This window comes from Pipistrellus kuhlii, unplaced genomic scaffold (genome assembly GCF_014108245.1).
Source record: "Pipistrellus kuhlii isolate mPipKuh1 unplaced genomic scaffold, mPipKuh1.p scaffold_m20_p_68, whole genome shotgun sequence".
NCBI classification, from domain to species: domain Eukaryota; kingdom Metazoa; phylum Chordata; class Mammalia; order Chiroptera; family Vespertilionidae; genus Pipistrellus; species Pipistrellus kuhlii.
The window spans coordinates 1,034,027-1,052,765 of record NW_023425571.1 but is presented as its reverse complement, the minus strand read 5'-3'; the positions used below and the strand labels follow the sequence as shown (position 1 = coordinate 1,052,765).

The 18,739-nt window shown below is 50.3% G+C and overlaps 1 protein-coding gene across 13 annotated transcripts in view; it reads right to left on the bottom strand.

Moving 5' to 3' along the window:
• The window catches only part of RAPGEF1 (Rap guanine nucleotide exchange factor 1), a 94,232-nt gene that overhangs the window by 32,143 nt on the left and 43,350 nt on the right, over positions 1 to 18,739 (bottom strand). For 10 of the 13 annotated variants that reach the window (XM_045575159.1, XM_036420455.2, XM_036420459.2 and 7 more), the window contains 8 exons: positions 16,342 to 16,481; positions 15,705 to 15,818; positions 11,271 to 11,449; positions 9,367 to 9,523; positions 3,598 to 3,686; positions 2,776 to 2,928; positions 2,208 to 2,331; positions 1,684 to 1,867 (listed from right to left, as the gene is read on the bottom strand). In XM_045575159.1, the coding sequence (XP_045431115.1) occupies positions 1,684 to 1,867; positions 2,208 to 2,331; positions 2,776 to 2,928; positions 3,598 to 3,686; positions 9,367 to 9,523; positions 11,271 to 11,449; positions 15,705 to 15,818; positions 16,342 to 16,481 (1,140 nt within the window). The remainder of the gene's footprint in view (positions 1 to 1,683; positions 1,868 to 2,207; positions 2,332 to 2,775; positions 2,929 to 3,597; positions 3,687 to 9,366; positions 9,524 to 11,270; positions 11,450 to 15,704; positions 15,819 to 16,341; positions 16,482 to 18,739) is intronic. The other 3 variants (XM_036420460.2, XM_036420463.2, XM_036420466.2) reach the window with 1 other exon arrangement.

Here is an 18,739-nt window from a genome sequence, read left to right as displayed (position 1 = left end):
CCACCAGACCCCTGTTGTCGCCCAATCCTGCTCAGTACAGCGGGACAAAAAAACGTCTCCCATCTCATCTAGACAGACCCGTGCTTTTTAAAAAAATATTTTTTTAATTGATTTTCCACAGAGATAAAGGGAGAGGGATAGAGAGTCAGAAACATTGATGAGAGAGAAACATCAATCGGCTGCCTCTTGCACACCCCCTACTGGGGATGTGCCTGCAACCAATGTACATGCTCTTGGCCAGAATCGAACCTGGGATCCTTCAGTCTGCAGGCTGACACTCTATCCACTGAGCCAAACTGGTTAGGGCCCGTGCTTTCTTTCTTTCTTTTTTTTTTTTTTTAAATATATTTTATTGATTTTTTTACAGAGAAGAAGAGAGAGGGATAGAGAGTTAGAAACACTGATGAGAGAGAATCATCAATCAGCTGCCTCTTGCACCACCCCTACTGGGGATGTGCCCACAACCAAGGTACATGCCCTTGACCGGAATCGAACCCAGGACCTTTCAGTCCGCAGGTCAACGCTCTATCCACTGAGCCAAACCGGTCTCGGCCCATGCTTTCTTTCATATTCTCCATTCTTCTCACTGCTTGTAACAACAAAAACAGATGGGAATATGACTATTGTCCTTTATTTTTTCCTGTATTTTTTGAATCTGAGTTAAAAAGAAAATGCTCTGTGTCTGGATGGCTCTGTTGGTTGAGCAACTGTCCCATGAACTGAAAGGTCACCGGTTCGATTCCTGGTCAGGGCACATACCTAGGTTTTAGGTTTGATCCCTGGTTGGGGTGCATAGGAGAGGCAACTTGATTGATGTTTCTCTCTCTCTCACCCTAAAGTAAAAAAATATACCCTTGGGTGAAGATTTGAAAATGAAAAGAAAATGCATGGTCACTACAGAAAATGTGGCAAATGTAAAAATCCACCCCGAGTCCCGCAATCTACCTGTAATCTGCTTACAGTTTGATGTATTTCCTCAGAAGTCCCCTGCCCCCCAAATTCTTTTTTTTCTCTCTGAACTATGTAAGTGGTCTAGGATTATGTCTGCTGATAAATAGATCACAATTGACTTCTAACAGTTATATATCAGAACACCAAATCGCTTTATCATCATTTGCCCAATTTCCTAACCCTTTTTATGAAAAAGTCAGATATTTCCAGCAGTCACTGGTCCTAACTCTGCCGAGCTCTATGTCTCTGGACGGCAACCTTGCTGCCACTCTGATTATGTTCTGAAGGTGATCTCTCCAGAGTGAGATCTCATGGACATGAGCGGCCGAGCTCTCAGCCTCACACCGACGGCCTCTGAGACTCTCCCCGGCCCGCGCTGCAGGCGGGCAGCACCGAGGGCGTGGTGCTCAGCGCCTCCCCCTCAGAAGCTCCAGGGTCTCCCTTCACTTGCAGCTCGGAGCACAGATGGCTCTTAACTTTGGCAAAGGGAGTCAAACTGCACAGCGACAGATTAGCTATAGTAACAGCGACGCGGGAGCATCTCCCGGGGTTCGTATCTTTCACATCGTTACTTCATCTCAACTTTCAACCTCCTCCCCCCGAGACAGACTATGGCGCCCTCATGTGCAGGTAAGGAAACTGAGGCCCAGGCTTTGGAGGACGGGCATCAGCACATGACCCCGAAGAAGCTACCGGACTATGAGACGGGGGGTGACGACGCCTGCAGCTCACCTAGTGTTTCACAGCTTGTGTTCCGGGAGCACTGCCCGCTGTCCCTGTCCAGGGAGGACAGCTGCTCGTCCGACCTGCTGAGCTTGCCGATGCTGCTGCAGGGGGACAGGCGGGGCGACTCTCCCCCATAGGAGTGGCTGCCTCCTGACAGGCGCCTCTGGGCGTAACAGTCTCCATCAAAATCCTCGCATGCAAGAATAAAACAAGAGTCACTTCTGAGAAAGGGTGGCAGGGAGGGGGGAGGGAACGGGAATGTTTACTTGGAGAAGAATCTACCGCCACCGGGAAAACCAACCGGTGGGAAAGGCCAGCTCTGAGGTAAGCAGCGCACCCGTGACTGCCAGCAAGCAGCCTCCAGGAATGCGGAGTGTGTGGGGGAGGGCCTGGGGCCAGTCTCCCCACCCCCAGCCCCCACCCTCATCCCGCAGAGAAACTTCCAGCGTCTGGGAGAGCCTGTGACTAAGGCGGGCGGAGGAGACGATCCCAGCCCAGAGCCGCTGGCCTTCCTCGCTGGGCTGCATTACCTGCCTATTGATTCCAACAGGCAGGCTGGAGCCACTGGTGGCTCGGCTCATGGGGGCCACGACGGCCACGCGGGTTGGGGATGGCGCCGACTGCCTCTTCTTCGGTGGCAATGCTGGCGGAGGACTGGAGCAAATCAAAAACTCCCGTCAGCCCACAGCCCAAACAACACTCTTTAAACAGATAGAAGGCAGAACATTCTTCATTATTAAGACACTGCACACCTACTTTTCACACTTTCAACTCCCCGCCCCACTCCCCTTCTGCCAAAACAAACCTATCAGACCTGCCAAAAAGCTGCAGCCAGAAAAGCCCTTTCTGTTGCTTTTGTGAGAAATTGGACTAGTTTTCTTAACTTGGCTCAGGCTAAAAGGCGAGCCGTGAGAGCTCCAGAGAGTGGGTGAGGGCGGGCGCTGGGGCTGGACCCGGCTTCCAGGAGGCCTGTCTGAGGAAGGTCCAACTTCCAAGGCTTCTAAAAGCAAGGAACTAACTTCTTTCACCTCATTCTACCCTTCCATTCACCGAATTAAGTCATTGACAGAGGAGAGTGCTAGGAAAATAGAAAAATACCTGTTATCAACCACCCGAATGCCAGGTAAGGGGGGCTTGGGGGGCGCGACCTCTTCATCAGTAGCATCTGGGAGCAGCTCGGTGGACTGTGACAGGCTAGTCGTCTTGTTCAGAATCTCCATCTCCCTGTCTGTCAGGGGGAGCTCAGACTGGCTGAGAATGGCAGAGAACTCGGGTTATGGAGATCACAGAGACACAGGTCCAAAGAGGGTCAGGATGTGACCAGGCTGCCAGATGGCTTGGAGGTGGGCTTGCAAGGGTGGTTTGATCACCAACAAACAACAGAGACCTGGCCAGGTCCCCCTGACTGCATCTTAGATTTCTTGTCTGTTAAAGAAATCCTTCAACAAGATGATCTAAAGGCTTTTAAAAATGCTCCACAGTTGTTCTGTGTCTGTACTAGGGGCTTGTAGTAGATAAAGCCAAATGCTAAACCCAACCTTCTTCCCAAAGTTCTTTCCAATCAGGAAACGATGGTCAAGAAACGCAAAGTGTGGAAATGGGGGGATGAGGACAAATATGTGATACCTTAATCAATAAAGAAATTAAAAAAGAAAAAGAAAGAAATGCAAACTGTGGGTCACTGGGCCGCTCACATACTATCCTTAGAAAGAGTCCCGTTGACCATTAACCTTGAGACCAGGAAATACTTCCAGGCATATGTGAACTGTACACACTTTAAATAATACAGGCACTTACTGGAACTCACTGGAAAAGGAATGTGGGCCTCAAACAACCTGCCTGACGTGGATGGCCCCAGCTGGCTCCCGTCTGAGAGCAGAGCCACCGCGAGTATGGGGCTGGAGGGCAGTCAGCACTTACCCCTCGGGCTTGCAGGCTGGGGAGCTGGGTTTCCCTGGGCTTGTTGGAGACGGATGCCCCTGCTTCTCGATGGTCAGTCTGACCAGCTCCTACACACAGAGGAGAAAGCAGTGAGGCGTGAGGACGGGTCCCCACTGCTGAGTCTGCACAGTTTGCACAACCAGCCTCTACTCCCGAGGCTCACATCTTTGTGCCTAGATTCCCCGCACACCATCAATGCAAGCGTCCTCTGACTTAGGTTATCTGCATGACTTCCCAAAATGTCCCCTCCCCTCCAAAAATAGCTTCGAGCATGTCGAGAAGTTTCAAAGGCATCAAGGTACTTCCTCTTGGAAGGGGGAAATGACAAACCCCACTGTCTCACAATGACTGGGTTCATGGCACAGTGTAATTCCCCTGGTGGGACAGATTCCAGTCCGTGTGTGGAAGCACCACTCCTCAGTTCTCTAAAGCTGTTCTGTCCTGTGCAGGGCGCTGCCACCCATGCCACACCTCTGGCTTCGGGGGAAGTGGTTTTGCACAGTGAGCTGGGTATGGGTGTGGCAGCAGCAGGTATACTGAGGTGACTGGCTGGGATCTTTGTCAATGGACAGCTAATCAAGGGCATACCACCTAGCAAAGAAATAACTTTAAAGGATACTTTTTAAAACAGAAAAGAAGGAGAAGCAGGAGAAGGGCAGGGGGAGGGACAGATGGCATCAGGTTCTACTTGTTTTTCCATTGGAATGCTCTGACGATCGCCTATACCCCGATAAGAACCATTCGGAACATACAGATCATTCCACCAACCGCTCCAGTCACTCTGCCTGACTCCACTTCTAACTTTTACTTCTCAGGTCCCTTTTGCCTAGAAGTTGGTGTAAATGGCATCACACAGAAAGTACTCTTTTGTGTCCAAATTTCTCTTTCTGAACAGCTTATGGGTACCTAACTCACGTGCCATACAATTCAGCCTTTTAGAATGGACAGCTCAGTGGTTTTTAGCCTGTTCGTGGAGTTGTGCAACTGTCAACACAATCCATTTTAGGACTCTTCATCACCTCAGAGGGAGACTGTGCCCATGACTGTCATCATTTCCGCAGCCCTCCCAAGCCCCGCACCCAGTCCCCTCTGCCCTGCTCTGCCTTCTGCTCAGTATGTAATACATTTCTGTGGCCACGATGAGTCTGTTCCTTCTTATTCCTGAATTATATTCCAAGGGTCACACAACCCCACAATTTCTGCATCCACTTTCTGGGGGAGGGACAGCCCAGCATGAACGTCTGGGTTAGAAGGCACAGCCGGAGGCAGCAGTGGGCACTGTGGGTAATAGAGCAACACGTCCCTAACTCACTTGCAACGTCTCTCCAAACTCAAAAATGCCACTCACAAGAATCGCAACCCACGTGATAAGGCAGAGAGGAAACATCCTTCCTAGAGCCAGAGTTTTTCCAGAACTGAATTAGAAAAAAGAAGTATCAAAGAAGAAGTTCACAAATGTCTACAGCCATGGTCAGTCATCATTAGAGTCTCCAGCTTCGATGGCACTAAAATAGGGCCTGGCAATGGCGTCATGCTTCGGACAGCCTGTGTAGAGGACAGCCTGTCAGTGGGTACCACACACCCTGAATGGCTGCATTATTTTTATAGTAATTTAGCCAAGGAAAATGTCACGGATGTGTGTGAAAATTAAAGCAGAAACAATGGTCAGCACCGCATCATATGTAACAGATGCAATTAGACTGCTCCATCTTCCATAATTAAATGTTCAATACTAGGCACTGACTACGTAAGTAAGGATAGAACTGAACGACGGGCCGTTAGCTTGCCTTTAAAAACCATCTCACCACAAGAGCGTGTGACACGGAAAGACAGGAATACACCGTTTTTGTTTCTCCGCTTGTTCTAACTTTTCTGCAGTGAGCCTGTGTCACAGGCATTCCTGCCGGAATACTAACTGAAAACGTCAGTGTACACAGGCAGACCCATGGCCCCAGACCCGTGTCCCCCGCTCGGTGAAGTGATGCTTGTTCTCAGAGACACGCAGGACCTGAGATCTCTGCGAACCAGCACTGGACGAAGAAAGAATTACTATTTTCCTGTTATCACAACTTGAAGCTAAATGAAATCTCACAAATGCATAAGAAAGAGCTCCTTGGCTGGGATTACTGACGATGGAGAAGCAAGACTCTGTCATTAGGAGAGCAGGCAAGTGGAGGGAAGGCTGCGGCCAGGGCCTGGGGAGGAAGGGAAAGCAGCTTGTCCCCAGGCCACACCGAAGAGCAGTGTGGCAACAGGGGGAGCCAGAGGCCAGTCCACAATACGTGGACACCCCACATTCATGATTTATGAGCAGGGCAAGGGGAACAGAGAGAAGCCTGCGTACTTGTAGCTGCTGACGTAGGAAAAATTCCACACATTCTTCACTGAATCATGAGCAATTATAATTAGAATGTCATCTTTCTGGAGAAGCAGCTGGATGAACTCAACTAACGAACGCTGGAAAAAGCATCACGGGAGTGACAGGCAGACATGTGCGAGCACGCACCGCGTTCCAGACGACATGGCTGTGGAGGAGGCAGCGGCTTTGTGTTCCTCCTGTCGTTGGCCTGGGCAGGAGTGGAGTGAGGGGCAGCTTTCTTTTAAAACATGTTTTATTGATTTTTTACAGAGAGGAAGGGAGAGGGATGGAGAGCTGGAAACATCAATGAGAGAGAAACATTGATCAGCTGCTTTCTACACACCTCCCACTGGGGAAGTGCCTGCAACCAAGGTACATGCCCTTGACTGGAATCGAACCTGAGACCCTTCAGTCCACAGGCTGACGCTCTGTCCACTGAACCAAACCGGTCAGGGCCAGAATGATATTTTAACCACCTCAGTTCCTCAGACCAGAGGATGCCTGGACACACTCACTGCTCTGATATCTAGTAAATAGAGGGAAGAATGAAGCATTGATCCTGGCTTTCCTGAGAACTGTGACTCAGAATAACCACTCACTGACAAGGGGAAGTCTCTCTGTCACAGAAAGAGTGACAGAAAGGAGGAGGATGGCACCCCTTGGCAACCCCTAGTGAATTAATGGGCCCAGGCAATCACCACCAACAGCTATGAACATCAAAAAGAACAGGTGCCTCTTAATGCAAGCCCAAGGCATCACCTACGAAGCATTCTCCGATACAAAAACAACAACCAGGCTGATCCTCCATGTCCAGGTGGCAGCCCGGCTGGGTCCATCCCCCCCTCCCAACTCCTTCAATTCTGAGTCTCTACCTCCGTAATGAGTCCCGCTCATTACTGGGGAATAAACTTTACTTTAAAACTAAAAACAAACAAACAAACAAAAAACAAACCAACAACAACCAAACCCGAGTCCGCCTCGGATTCACAGGAAACTCAAGGGGCAGAGGCGCACAGTGGACAATACTGAGCCAATGGAATCAGTGAGGTACAGAATGTAGGGGGCTTTTAGGAGCAATAACGCTTGCTAAAAACACTAGTAAGTTGCAAGGAGAAAACTACAGAGGAGAAACTACAGACATCCTATACAATAAAAGGGTAATATGCAAATTGACCCCAAGGCCAGGAACGACCGGTCACTATGATGCACACTGACCACCAGGGGGCAGATGCTCAATGCAGGAGCTGCTCCCTGGTGGTCAGTGCGCTCCCTCAGGGGGAACTCCACTTGGCCACAGCCAGGCTGATGGCCGTGAGCTGTGAGTGCAGCGCTGGTGGCGGGAGCCTCTCCTGCCTCCTCAGCAGCGCTGAAGTAGTTTAACTGCAGATTAGGCCACAGCTGGACATCTCCCAAGGGCTCCCGGGCTTCCAGAGGGATGTCTGACTGCCAGCTTGGGCCTGCTCCTCGGGAAATCAGGCCTAAGCCAGCAGGTGGACATCCCCCAGGGGTCACAGACTGTGAGAAGGTACAGGCCAGGCTGAGGGACCCCCATCCTGCTCCCTCGTACACAAATTTTCATGCATCGGACCTCTAGTATATTATATGAATGAACTGTGGTGTGAATTTCCCTTGGATCCTAAATTGAAAAACTGTTTAAAAGCAGCCAACTACACCCCGAAGGCCAAATCCAGCCCCGGCCTTGCTTTTTTAGAAGGCCCTCAAGGTAAGAATGCTTTATTAAAGAAAATTAAAATATAAAGCAAAAAACATTCAATGGAGACTATACATATACGTTCTTTCAAAAACACTCCTGGCACATAAAGTAAATCTGGTGCACAAGCCCAATTTTGGGTAGTGACGGAACGGCAGGCATTCCAAAGCGCCCTCTCCGAGGTCCTCAGTATGAGGCTTTAAAAATAAATAATAATAATAATGCTGTGTGAATGGGGGGCCAGGGAACGTCTCAGGTCTGTGGAGGATGAGCCATTGGTACATCACATGCTACCAGGTCTTTACTGACTCTAACTACAAAAAGCTTCCCACCACACAGGCCAATTCCTGCTCCTGCTTCGGGCTTTCAGTCGGCCTGCCTCTCCGGGGTAAGTGTCTGAGCATCCTGAGAAAGGAAGCTCACCTCTACAGGCAGGCCACACCCAGGCCACTTCTTCTTTCCAATACCAGCCCTGGTTATAACGACAGGACGACAGTCATTGTTTGCTGTCCTCTCCCCCTGCAAACTGCAAGCTCTGTCAGGTCTGGGACTGTGAGTTTTGCTTGTCGCTATATTCCCAGCTCCATCACACTACCGGGCACACAGGGAGTTCTTAATAAATGTTTCTTGAATAAATGAAACAAAACTGAATTTATATAGCACCTCACCTATAAAATATCTGTTCTTTTCAAGCCAAGAGTTCTGTTTAGGCATCTACAATATCTCGCACCACATAATTAATAGTCAACAGCAGTTAAGGTCTGAGTGCTTAATATGTGACAATAATGCCCTAAGAGCTTTGCTTGCAGTAACTAAAGTAAACCCTCTTACCCACTGTGACCCATGGCATATCAGCAGACCTCGTTTACAGGTGAGTTAACCCGGTACAGAGAACTCGCGTCCACTGCTCACATTCACACACTAGTTAGTGGGGAACCTGGGCTCCAAATGTGGCCAGACCCCAGCTACACTCCTTCCCACAGTGTTCGACGGTCTCACAGAACAGCAGGCCTCCACCCCACTGCTCACAGCCAGGCCTCACCGCCAGGCCCTCCCCCTACATCCGAGGACGCATTTTTTCAACAATTCCATTCCCCGTGGCCTCTGCTCCCACCTTAATCAGAATCCAGAGTGCCCTAGGATGCTGTTTCTGACCTCCCTGGTTCTCAGTTTGAAAAAGCATATTAATAAATGTTTATTAATGACCTCAGTAGGTTCTCAGACCACATCATGGACTCCAAAAACAGAGTTTCATTTCCGATGCATCTCAATCCTGCTTTTCTACACGGGATCCCAGGAGTGTTTAGGACATGAAAGGGAAGCGACTGACATGCTGGGAGTCTCGCTAAAAGTCAATGCAAACCCATTTGCACTGCGTTCTGTCTGGCTGGGAGGCATGCACAGCCAGAGCTTTCACAGAAAGCCTCACTGAAGACTTAATCCAACGCTCGGTGAAGGCTGCTTGCTCTAGCAGCTTTTCCCACCATGGAGATGAGTAATCTAAAGGAGAATGAGCCATTGGTGCATCACATGCTACCAGACACAGCACACCGACACCAGGGACGCCGGGAGACATTCCTCTGATACACGAGGTTTAGGGACAAGTGCTTCTGTGATGAACACCCAACAAGGAGGCTGTTCCAGGTCCCCGACCAGGACCGCCTGGCACCGGCCATACCTTCACTCCGTCCAGCACAGCTTTGATGACCCCCTTCACCGTTGTCACCATCTCTTTATCGTCGGAGTTCACACCTTCTAGCATCACTTGGTCTGACCAGCGAATGAGGTTGGCGAGACTTTGGTACACTCGACTATAGCAGGACGAGAGGGCCGAGCTAGAAGGCAGAGAAGATTTTTTAAAAAGAGGAAGAATCTAAAGCCTGAGATCTCTATAAGAAAGCCATTAGGACAGAGTCTGGCTGTCAGGGTACAACCCACACCTCCCTTGACGAACAAACTTTTCCTCCCTGAACCCATCTCTTTCAGCCAAAGAAAACTTGGGGAGTGTTATCTTCTAGTCTGTTATATGTATTTTTCACTTTCCAAATATAATACATAAAGATTCCATTGCGATCAGTAATATGCCTTTTCAAACTTTACAGCCTCCATGAGATTCTGACACTGTCCCTCAGGGATGCCCCCCCCCCCCCCCCGCTGCTCATCACCAACAGGGCCAAAGCGCCACACTCGTCTTGTTGTCTTGTGTCCTGTTTGGAATCAGACTTAATTTCAGGTCAGGGGTGTTGCAAGGAGCACAGGCTTGTGGGATTTGAGCAGGCAGGGTCCTTTAAGAAAACAGCCTTTAAACACCAAGTCCAAACAGATCTATAACTGACCAGAATCCCCCTGCACTACCCGGGCTGCGACGCAGAGGCATGCACTAGTGAAGAGCATTTCAAGAAAGACAAATCTGCCCGGCCCACGGGGCTCGGTGGTTGAGCTTTGACCTATGAACCAGGAAGTCACCGTTCAATTCCGGTCAGGGCACATGTATGGGTTGCGGGCTCGGTCCCCGTGAGGGGCGTGCAGGAGGAGCCAATAGACGATTGCCTCTCCTCATTGATGTTTCTCTCTCTCTCTCCCCCTCTCCCTTCCTCTCTAAAATCAATAAAAACATATTAAAAAAAAAAAAAAAAAAGACAAATCTGAGGTGAGGAGACCTGTGGGGGACACCGTGAGGTCCCCCCACAGAAGCTCTGTATCGCTGGCTGCCTCAACGACTATACAGTGGAGGCCAAACTGAAGAATTTCTACATCTCCCACGTATTTTATATCAGACTGTTTGCTGTGCCTCCCAGAAAAGAAAACTGCACTTCCTGGCCCGGTTCTGGAGCAGCTCAGGACAGACCGTCTCGGGGCCCACCCACGCTGTGCTGGGAGGACTGAGACCCAGACGTGCCTCTGGGCAGGGACCAGGGAGGAGAGCCAGCGCAGGCAGCCACCGCCTCTCAAGAGCCCCTGCTGGCCCTCCACTTACCACACATTTAACGCGGCTTTGCTCCCCCTGCTCAACGGCAAACACGGGTCAGGCGGCTGGCTAACCTCCCAGAGGAAAGCGCACTCCACAGGAAAGCATCGCCCACAGAAGCCGCTGGGCCCAGATTCCCCCCACCCCGCCCCGCCCCTCTCCGGCTCCCAGGCCGGCGTGCCGTCTGCGAGATCCTAGCTTGCCTCGGTGAAGTGTCTCGCTAAGCCATGCTCTAATGGCTCTGCCTTTTGTGTCTCCTCTGAGCAGCTGAGGCTCTCCCAGGCTGGACGCTGACAGACTTAATGCCATAATGCACTACATTACCCTGGGGTGCCGGAGAGGCGGTCCAAATCCATGTGATTACTGCCAATGAGCTAATACAAAACGACCAGGCTGCCCGGCTGTCCTGTCCCTAGTGACGGCAGAGCTCTTCCCCCTGTGCGGTCTCCTGAGAACAGCGACCTCAGCCTTGGGAGAGCATGGAGCCACACCGAGGGGCAGGGAGCGGGTGCCTTCCCCCACCCCCCCAGAAGCCTTAGTGTGAAGCTCCCCAAACCAAGATGCCTCAAGGCCTCCACGGCTCAGGCACAGCCGAGGGCTTCAGAGCAACTCACCTTTGCTGGCTGTGAGGGTCGTTCTGCACCAGCGGGAGGATGGCCTCCAGCACCTTGCTGGCCGACCCGGGGAGCATCTCCAGCACCTTCTTGTCAATGGCCATTTTGTCCACAATGGTCTTAAAGTAGCGCAAGGCACTGACAACCTCCTTCTCCTTCTCTTCCGGCCAGCTCAGGTTCTGAAAGGAAATGTTAAGCATAAGGAAGGAGGAGAGAGATTAAAGGGAGCTATTTAATAAAAAGTAAAATAAAATTTCCTGTAAGCTATCTTGAGATTGATGCAAACAGAAAAAGGCTTCTTGCTGCAGCAGCCAAGCCCATTAGCGTTCTAAGCACTGCGATCAGGATACAGAGGCTAGACGTGAGGGAAGAAGAGGGGGCTGGGACCAAGAGGGCTGTGGAGAGACTCCTGAATCCCCTTCCCGGAAGAGACTGCTGGCCTGAGGTCTCCTCCGCCACCTGAGACAGCACCACTGACCTCATGAAGTGCAGCGAGGACTGACTGGCTGACGCTATAGGATCGCAGAGAACGGACAGCCTCGTCCCCGGGCACTTATCTACCCAGCAAATCTAATCGCGACACCCAGGCCTTTCAAGGTCCCGGGCTGTGTAAGGCTGGTTGGAAGCATTGTGCTCACACCACACCCATTCTCCCAGAACGCCTCACAGATTCCTACATTCACCCAGGGACGCAGCCCCTCTCAGAGAAGTGGCGGGGCTCTCCGAAGGACCTGGAGACCCGGGGTCAGAGGGGTGGAGCTCGTGGTGAAAATGTGAAAAAGCGGGAGCACACAGACATGACCCCATCGCTGCTGGAGAAAACAGGACGAGAAAACAGCCCTGCGCCTCCCCCTGGACTGCGGGGTGCGCGCACACCCGTGATTCCTTTCTCTGACCAGCCCCAACGTCAGTGACCCCGGGCCCAGCCGCCTGGCAGGGGAAGGAAAATCAAGGGTGACCTACAAAACAGACAAATTCCCAAACGGATCATCTACTCAAGTAGAACTGATGACACGTCAATGCAAATGAAGAGTGGCCTGTATGAGGAGACACATCTGTGGCCTCTGAGCTCCGGGGAAGACAGAAAGAAAAGCAACTGTGGGCAAGAGGGTTAATTTCTAGAAAAAGTTGATTTCAATAATCTGTAAACATGTAATTAAATAATATATACTAAAAAGTGATTATGACTGACTGCCTCTTTTCCTCTAAAATGATGGAGAATGTCATTTCAAATTAAAAAAATTCAATAGTGGAGGCACTTATTTAATGGGAATATCAACAGAAAAACATAAATGGGATCAAGAAGTAAATAGTGCCTTTAGTCAGACAGTTTTCAAAGGTCTGATTTCATGTCTCTCAGTGGGTCCTTCCCCAGGCATTCTGTGGACACGAAGACAGATTCTCCCTGGGGTGAGGGGAGCACCCCGAGTCCCATCACCTAGCCTCTTTCTCCATGCCCCTTTCACTACCAACATGCCAGCTTAGGTACTGCCTCTTCCAGAGGCCGGGCACTGGCTTCCCTACCTCAGGACCAGAGCTTCCTGCTTCACCGCCCCTATCAGGGCGGAGGAACCCGCGTGTGAGGAATCAAGGAGCCCGGGGACACCCAATGTGCTGGGATCATAGCCGGCCAGCCTCGCTGCCTGACCACAGCACGGCCATCTCAGAGCAGGCTGGGGAGGGGCCAGCCACAATGAAATGTGCGGAGGAGGCAGGAGACACTGCAAGAGGTTTGCTGGGGAGAGTGGGCTGACCTGCAGCCAGGAGCCATCCAAAAGGGGCGAGGCGCTCCAGCGCAAAAAGAACTTCCCCGTCCTTTGTAGGGAGATCAAATGAGCTCCAAAGAGCCAGCACCCTGGGCTCCTAATGAAGGAGTGACAACTTAGCAGACTCAGGGTTCCTCCATTAACTGCCTGGCAAACTCCACTCCCAGATGGAAGGCCTCTGAGCACTGCGTTCTCCTAGCCCTGCAGCTGTCAACTGGCTTCTGGCGAAAAGCAGTCAGTCCGGGAGTGCCAATGGGACTCTCGGTGACACTCCCTGCCAGCAGGACCCTGAGGCGTGGCTCTGCTGGAGCTGCCCTGCCCAGAGCCTCCGCAGTCCCTGCTATGGGGGATGGGCACCACCACTGCCCAACAAGCCTGGCACCTACAGGAGGGCAGCGGTGCTGTGGAGGGCCTAGATGCGAAGCCACCAGCAGGCTCCAGGCTCCTGACCCGCACAAGGGGAAGAATTCCTGCCCAGGGGATCAAACGAGGTTGGTGTGGGGACCAAATGAGAACACAGATGGAAGATATTTCATAACATTTAAGGGAAAAACAAATCTGATGGGGGAAAACTTGGGCCAGACTCCCAACTTTCTGTATATTAGGAATAATTAAAGCGCTCGCACATGGTTATGGTGAGAAGTAAACAAGACAGCACGTGAAATCACCCAGGACAGAGGTCGTCAGGCAGCTGCAGATGAGTCTGAGTGTATGTATCAACCCCGAGCTGCAACTTGCCATGTATTTAAACAGGAAAGCCATGCATATAAACTGCAATAACAAGGCAATGTATATGAAAATAGTCCCTAAGCACTGAGAGCTAATAAGTAATAAATAATTAATGTAGTAAATGACAGGCTTATTGGAAGATTTCTCTGGCGGCCTTCCAAGCTCACACACGGTGGCAGCTTCCCCAACACACCCAGTCCTGTCTTACACACACATTCGTACTGGCTCATGCAGGTGACCTGGGGCAGAGCACAGCAGTAACTCGGCCCTTCTTAAGGGCGGCCATCAAAAGCTGGGAAAGATCACAGTTCATCTCCCCGCTACCGAACAGGGTTTCCCGGCTGCGCTCCAGGGGCATCCTGAGGTGGGTGATCTTTGTCTGGGAGCGGGGGAGGGGGGGGGCTGTGCATTGTGGGATGTTTATCAGCATCCCGGGCCTCTTCCCACCAGATCCTGTAGCTCCTGCTTCGCTTTCCTAGTTGTGACAACCAAACACGTCTCCAAACATTGCCCAATGTTCCCTGGAGTTTACAGGAAGCCCCGCTAAGTAAAGGGCGCTTTAGCGTGCAATCTCCTCCCCCCTTCCTCCCCCTTCCCGCTCCCCCGTGACCTCTCTTGGAATAAGGAAGAAAGGAGAGGGAATTCCAAGAACTGAGGGACTGAAACAGTGTCTTATCGGAGCTCAGTGGGAGAACACAGTTGTGAGTAAATCGTTCTGCCCTGTGCTGCCTGGACCAGGGTTAGACCACACTAACACTCTGCCTGGACTTCAGAAGAAACTCTGAGGCTGGAAGAGGCTGCTAAACAGAGCATCAGAAGTAACTGCAGTGCAGACCAAATCTACTTCTTACTCTTCTTCAATCTGGAGTTTGGATCAATCTGGCAAACATTCAACATGTCAAGCTTTCTCTTCAGCCTCCTGCTGTTAACAGATGGGGCAGGAAAAAGGGTTCTTCAACAAAAGACTTAGATTTAAGTCCTTTATTTCTTCCTCTTTTAACTAGGATTTTAAGGTATTTTGCTGAACATCAAAACAAAAATAGGTGCACTAGCAAATTCAAGAATGACGTGTTTATATGGCAGGGCGGGGCTTTGCCAGTGGCGCTGCACTGGCGATGGCTGTGACCACAGCTCTATAAACGAGGCTCTATAAACGAGCCTTGTCCACAAGGCTCGTTTTTAGTTCGCATTGCTAAACTTAAATTGTTTTATGTTTAGTTATGTGTGGGTGAACATTTAGGTTTGGGATATATTAAAAAATAAACTCTGGCTTCCATAAACAGAAAATGTGGCCCCGCGAGTTTCGTGATGTCAGACAACCTTGTCCAAATCTCAGCTTCACCACCCTCCCTGTGCGCCTCCTGCCAAACGTGTAATATCGCTGCAGCCTCAGTTTCCTTTTCTGCAAAGTGAGTCTCCACCTCCCCGGGTTGTTATGAGGGTTAAGCGGGAGAACGAGTAGGAAGCATGGGGCTAAGGAAAGGCTGACAAATGTCTGGCCCAAAGCAGCCCTGGCTCTGAGCGCGCTTGGGTCTGTGGGTACCTCACCAGTCTGATGGCACATTCACCTAAGACACCCTTCCCTTCCTTCGAGATTCAGATCATCTTAGCGACCCAAGGAAGGAACAGCTGAGCTCGACACGTAGATCACTCACTTCCTCCAGAACCCGCCGGGCCCAAGCAGCACCCCCAAACCAACCCCAGAGAGGCTCCCCGAGCTATCGCCATGGAGGTCCGCACTCTCTCCAAAGACCAGGGGGCTTGGATAGACTTACTTTACCCAAGCTCCCTTGGACTGTTTTCTGAACAATGAGGCCCACAGTTGCCACCCAACTGAACACAGTGATACTGCAATAGTTGTTTTCCATCCCCAAGACCACGGGCCAGGATTCTGCAGTAGAAGGCAAGGCAAACCCAATGTTCTTAACATCGCACTGACCTTCTGCCTTTGAGACCTGGAAGCCACAGCACTGGTGGACATAAATTCTACTGCCTGCTGCTCCAGATCCAAGGGGAGAGGGTAGCCCTCTGGCAGAAATCTGTCTGTTGCCTCCTGGAAGAGAGGAAACCTGGATTCCTACAGAGCTTGAAATGGCCGTTTTAGGCTGAGGAAGGGGTTGTGAGATCAACAGCTACGTCAACACATCTGCTGTCTGCCCTGCAGAGATGACTAGTGCCTGAGGACACCTTTGATTTCAAGGATTTTACATGTCTCAGAGCATGGATGTTCTGGACATCACCAACGTCCCCAAGTGCGTGCCCACGCCTAGGACTCTCTAGGGCAGGGAGGCAGCACCTTGGATGTGAACATGATGTGCTGAGCTGTTTTCAGTGCCCAGAGGATGGCACACTTGGAAAAAGAGAACTGTTCTAGCCAGCTGAGCTTGACTCTCATTAACATGAGAAACACTCACCACTCTACAGGCTCACATGTCACAAGAACACGGGCGGCCCCGCCTGCACATGGAATACTACGGAGCGGGTGTCTGTACTGAGAGCTCAATCCCCAGGGAACGGATGTGCAGGAAGCACACACTCACTGCTCGAAGCAGGAGTGGTGCCGAGAGGCAGCTTACTTTGCTCACAGGCTTCTCCCGAGTCTTCACAGACACGTCAGCCGGCTTTCCCTTCTTGGACGGCGTTCTCTTGATCTTGGGCGAGTGGAATTTGTCCATCAGCTTCATGGTGAAAGAGGAGAGATGAGAACGCTGGGAGTCTGGAAACAAAGAGGGTGCCAACTGTTAGAGGCAGGTGGGAACTTCACGCACCTTTCGTGGACATGAGCATCGTCTCAACGCGAACCTTTCCCCAGCAGTTCAGAGCTACAAAGGAGAGGAAATAGGGACTCCTTAAGACATTTCTGGCCGAGACCAGTTTGGCTTAATGGATAGAGCGTCGGCCTGGGGACTGAAAGGTCCCGGGTTCGATTCCGGTCAAGGGCATGTATCTTGGTTGCGGGCATATCCCCAGTAGGGGGTGTGCAAGAGGCGGCTGATTGATGACTCTCTCTCATCGATGTTTCTAGCTCTCTATCTCTCTCCCTTCCTCTCTGTACAAAATCAATAAAATATATTTTTAAAAAAAAAGACATTTCTGATAACATGTTTCGAGATTTGCAATTTCCGTCTCTAGGGTAGGATGTTTAGATCTGTGGGAGTCAAAGTCAGTCTAAATAAGTAGGGAAAAAGAATTGGCAAATATTCCCAAGTGTCCTTATGGAGTCTGTACGATGATCTAACCAAAGTCCGAGCGAGCTGGCCAAGGAGAATGAACACCAAAGCAGACTCACAAAAATACAGGATGCGTGAACTAGAGAGAAAGGACTTTCGAATCAACCTCTCCCCTCACCCTTTGGTTCAGAAGCTGCAACAAGTGATAGGGACAAGGCCTCAGAGTTGGCAGTGAGGCTGAAATAGAACAATGTTTAGTAGTTTTCAAACTGAAAACTACTAAACATTGTTGAAAAACATTAGAGACAATCTAAATAAAAGGAAAGACAGTCCATGTTCATAATCCAAAATACTTAATATGGTTAAAATGCCAAACACCGCAAATTAACCTACAGATTCAATGTAATCCTTATTAGAAACCCAGCTGGCTATTTTTGGGGGGAGGGGAAAGTGGGGGACAGAAACTGACAATCTAATCCTAATTTTAATATGGAAATACAGGGGTCTCAGAATAGTCAAAACAATCTGGGAAAAGAAGAATAAAGTTAGAGGATTCACACTTCCTGATGTTAATACTACTACGAAGTTAGAGAAATGAAGACAGCATGGTACTTTCATGAGCAGAGGCATATAGAACAACAGAAAGAATTGAGAATGCAGAAATAATCTCATGTGTCTATGGCCAATTGATTATTTATAAGGATGTCAACACCACACAATAAGGGAATCAATATTCTTTTAACAAATGGTGGTAGGACAACTGGACATTCACATACAAAAGAATGAATTTGGGCCCTTCATACCGTACACAAAAGTGAACTCAAAATTAGAACTAAAGACTAAATTAAGATTTAAAACTATAAACTCTTAGAAGAAAACATAGGGATTCAAAGGAAGTACACTGAGGTGGTGTGATTTCTCCAGCTCCCCTCTGCCCTGTTCTTCTCCCCCTCCCCCCAGCAGGGTGGGGCCTCTATACAGTTTATACCACTTCCTTCTTTACACTTCAAAATGAGGTGACTGATCTAATCTCTAAAGCGCTGGTTAAAGGGGTCAGCTTTGTAGGCACAATGTTTGGATTAAAATGGTTCAAAGTCACTTCTCTAAGTCGGAAGTTTCCTTGTCTGGAAAATGGTACTGATAACACTGTTCTTGAGATGGCTAATGTGATGCAGATTGAAGAGAGGCTGCCAGTAGACACGGCCAGGCACCTGCTCAGTGCAGGGAGCTAACCTAACTACACGGTTTGGGTGAGTAGCAAGGCTGATGGAGCTCTGAGCACCGATTTACCAACTGCCTGCAGAAGTTGCATCAGGCTATGCTACCGTCCGAGGAATGGAGGGCCTTACAATGCCGTCCTCTTCTGCCAGCACTGACCCGAGGTCTCATCGGCCTTCACCTGTTCATCTGTTTCCCTCTCTGTCCCTCCCCCGCACTGTGCCCATTGCACTCCTCCTGATGCTGGTCTCAGCAACCTGCAGTCATAGCACATCCTTCTCTAGGCAGGTTCCAAGTCAGATGGGAGGTTAGAGCAATGTACTAACCTGTGACTTCCACCCTGGCAAGTAAGACTGAAAGCAGGGCAAAACACCACCCACAAATGGGGAAGTCTAGGCAGGATGCACAATTTCTCTGGTGTGCTTTGGTGTCAAAGGTCTTCAGAGACATGGGCTGGGTGAGCCAACTCGCACCTCCTCCAGCCTGCTACCCTGAGTTGCTATATGGGCAGGCATGGGGCTGAGGTGCTGGCCAGATTCACATCTGTGCCATCATAACTGCCATCACAACCAAGGGCGAACTCGGG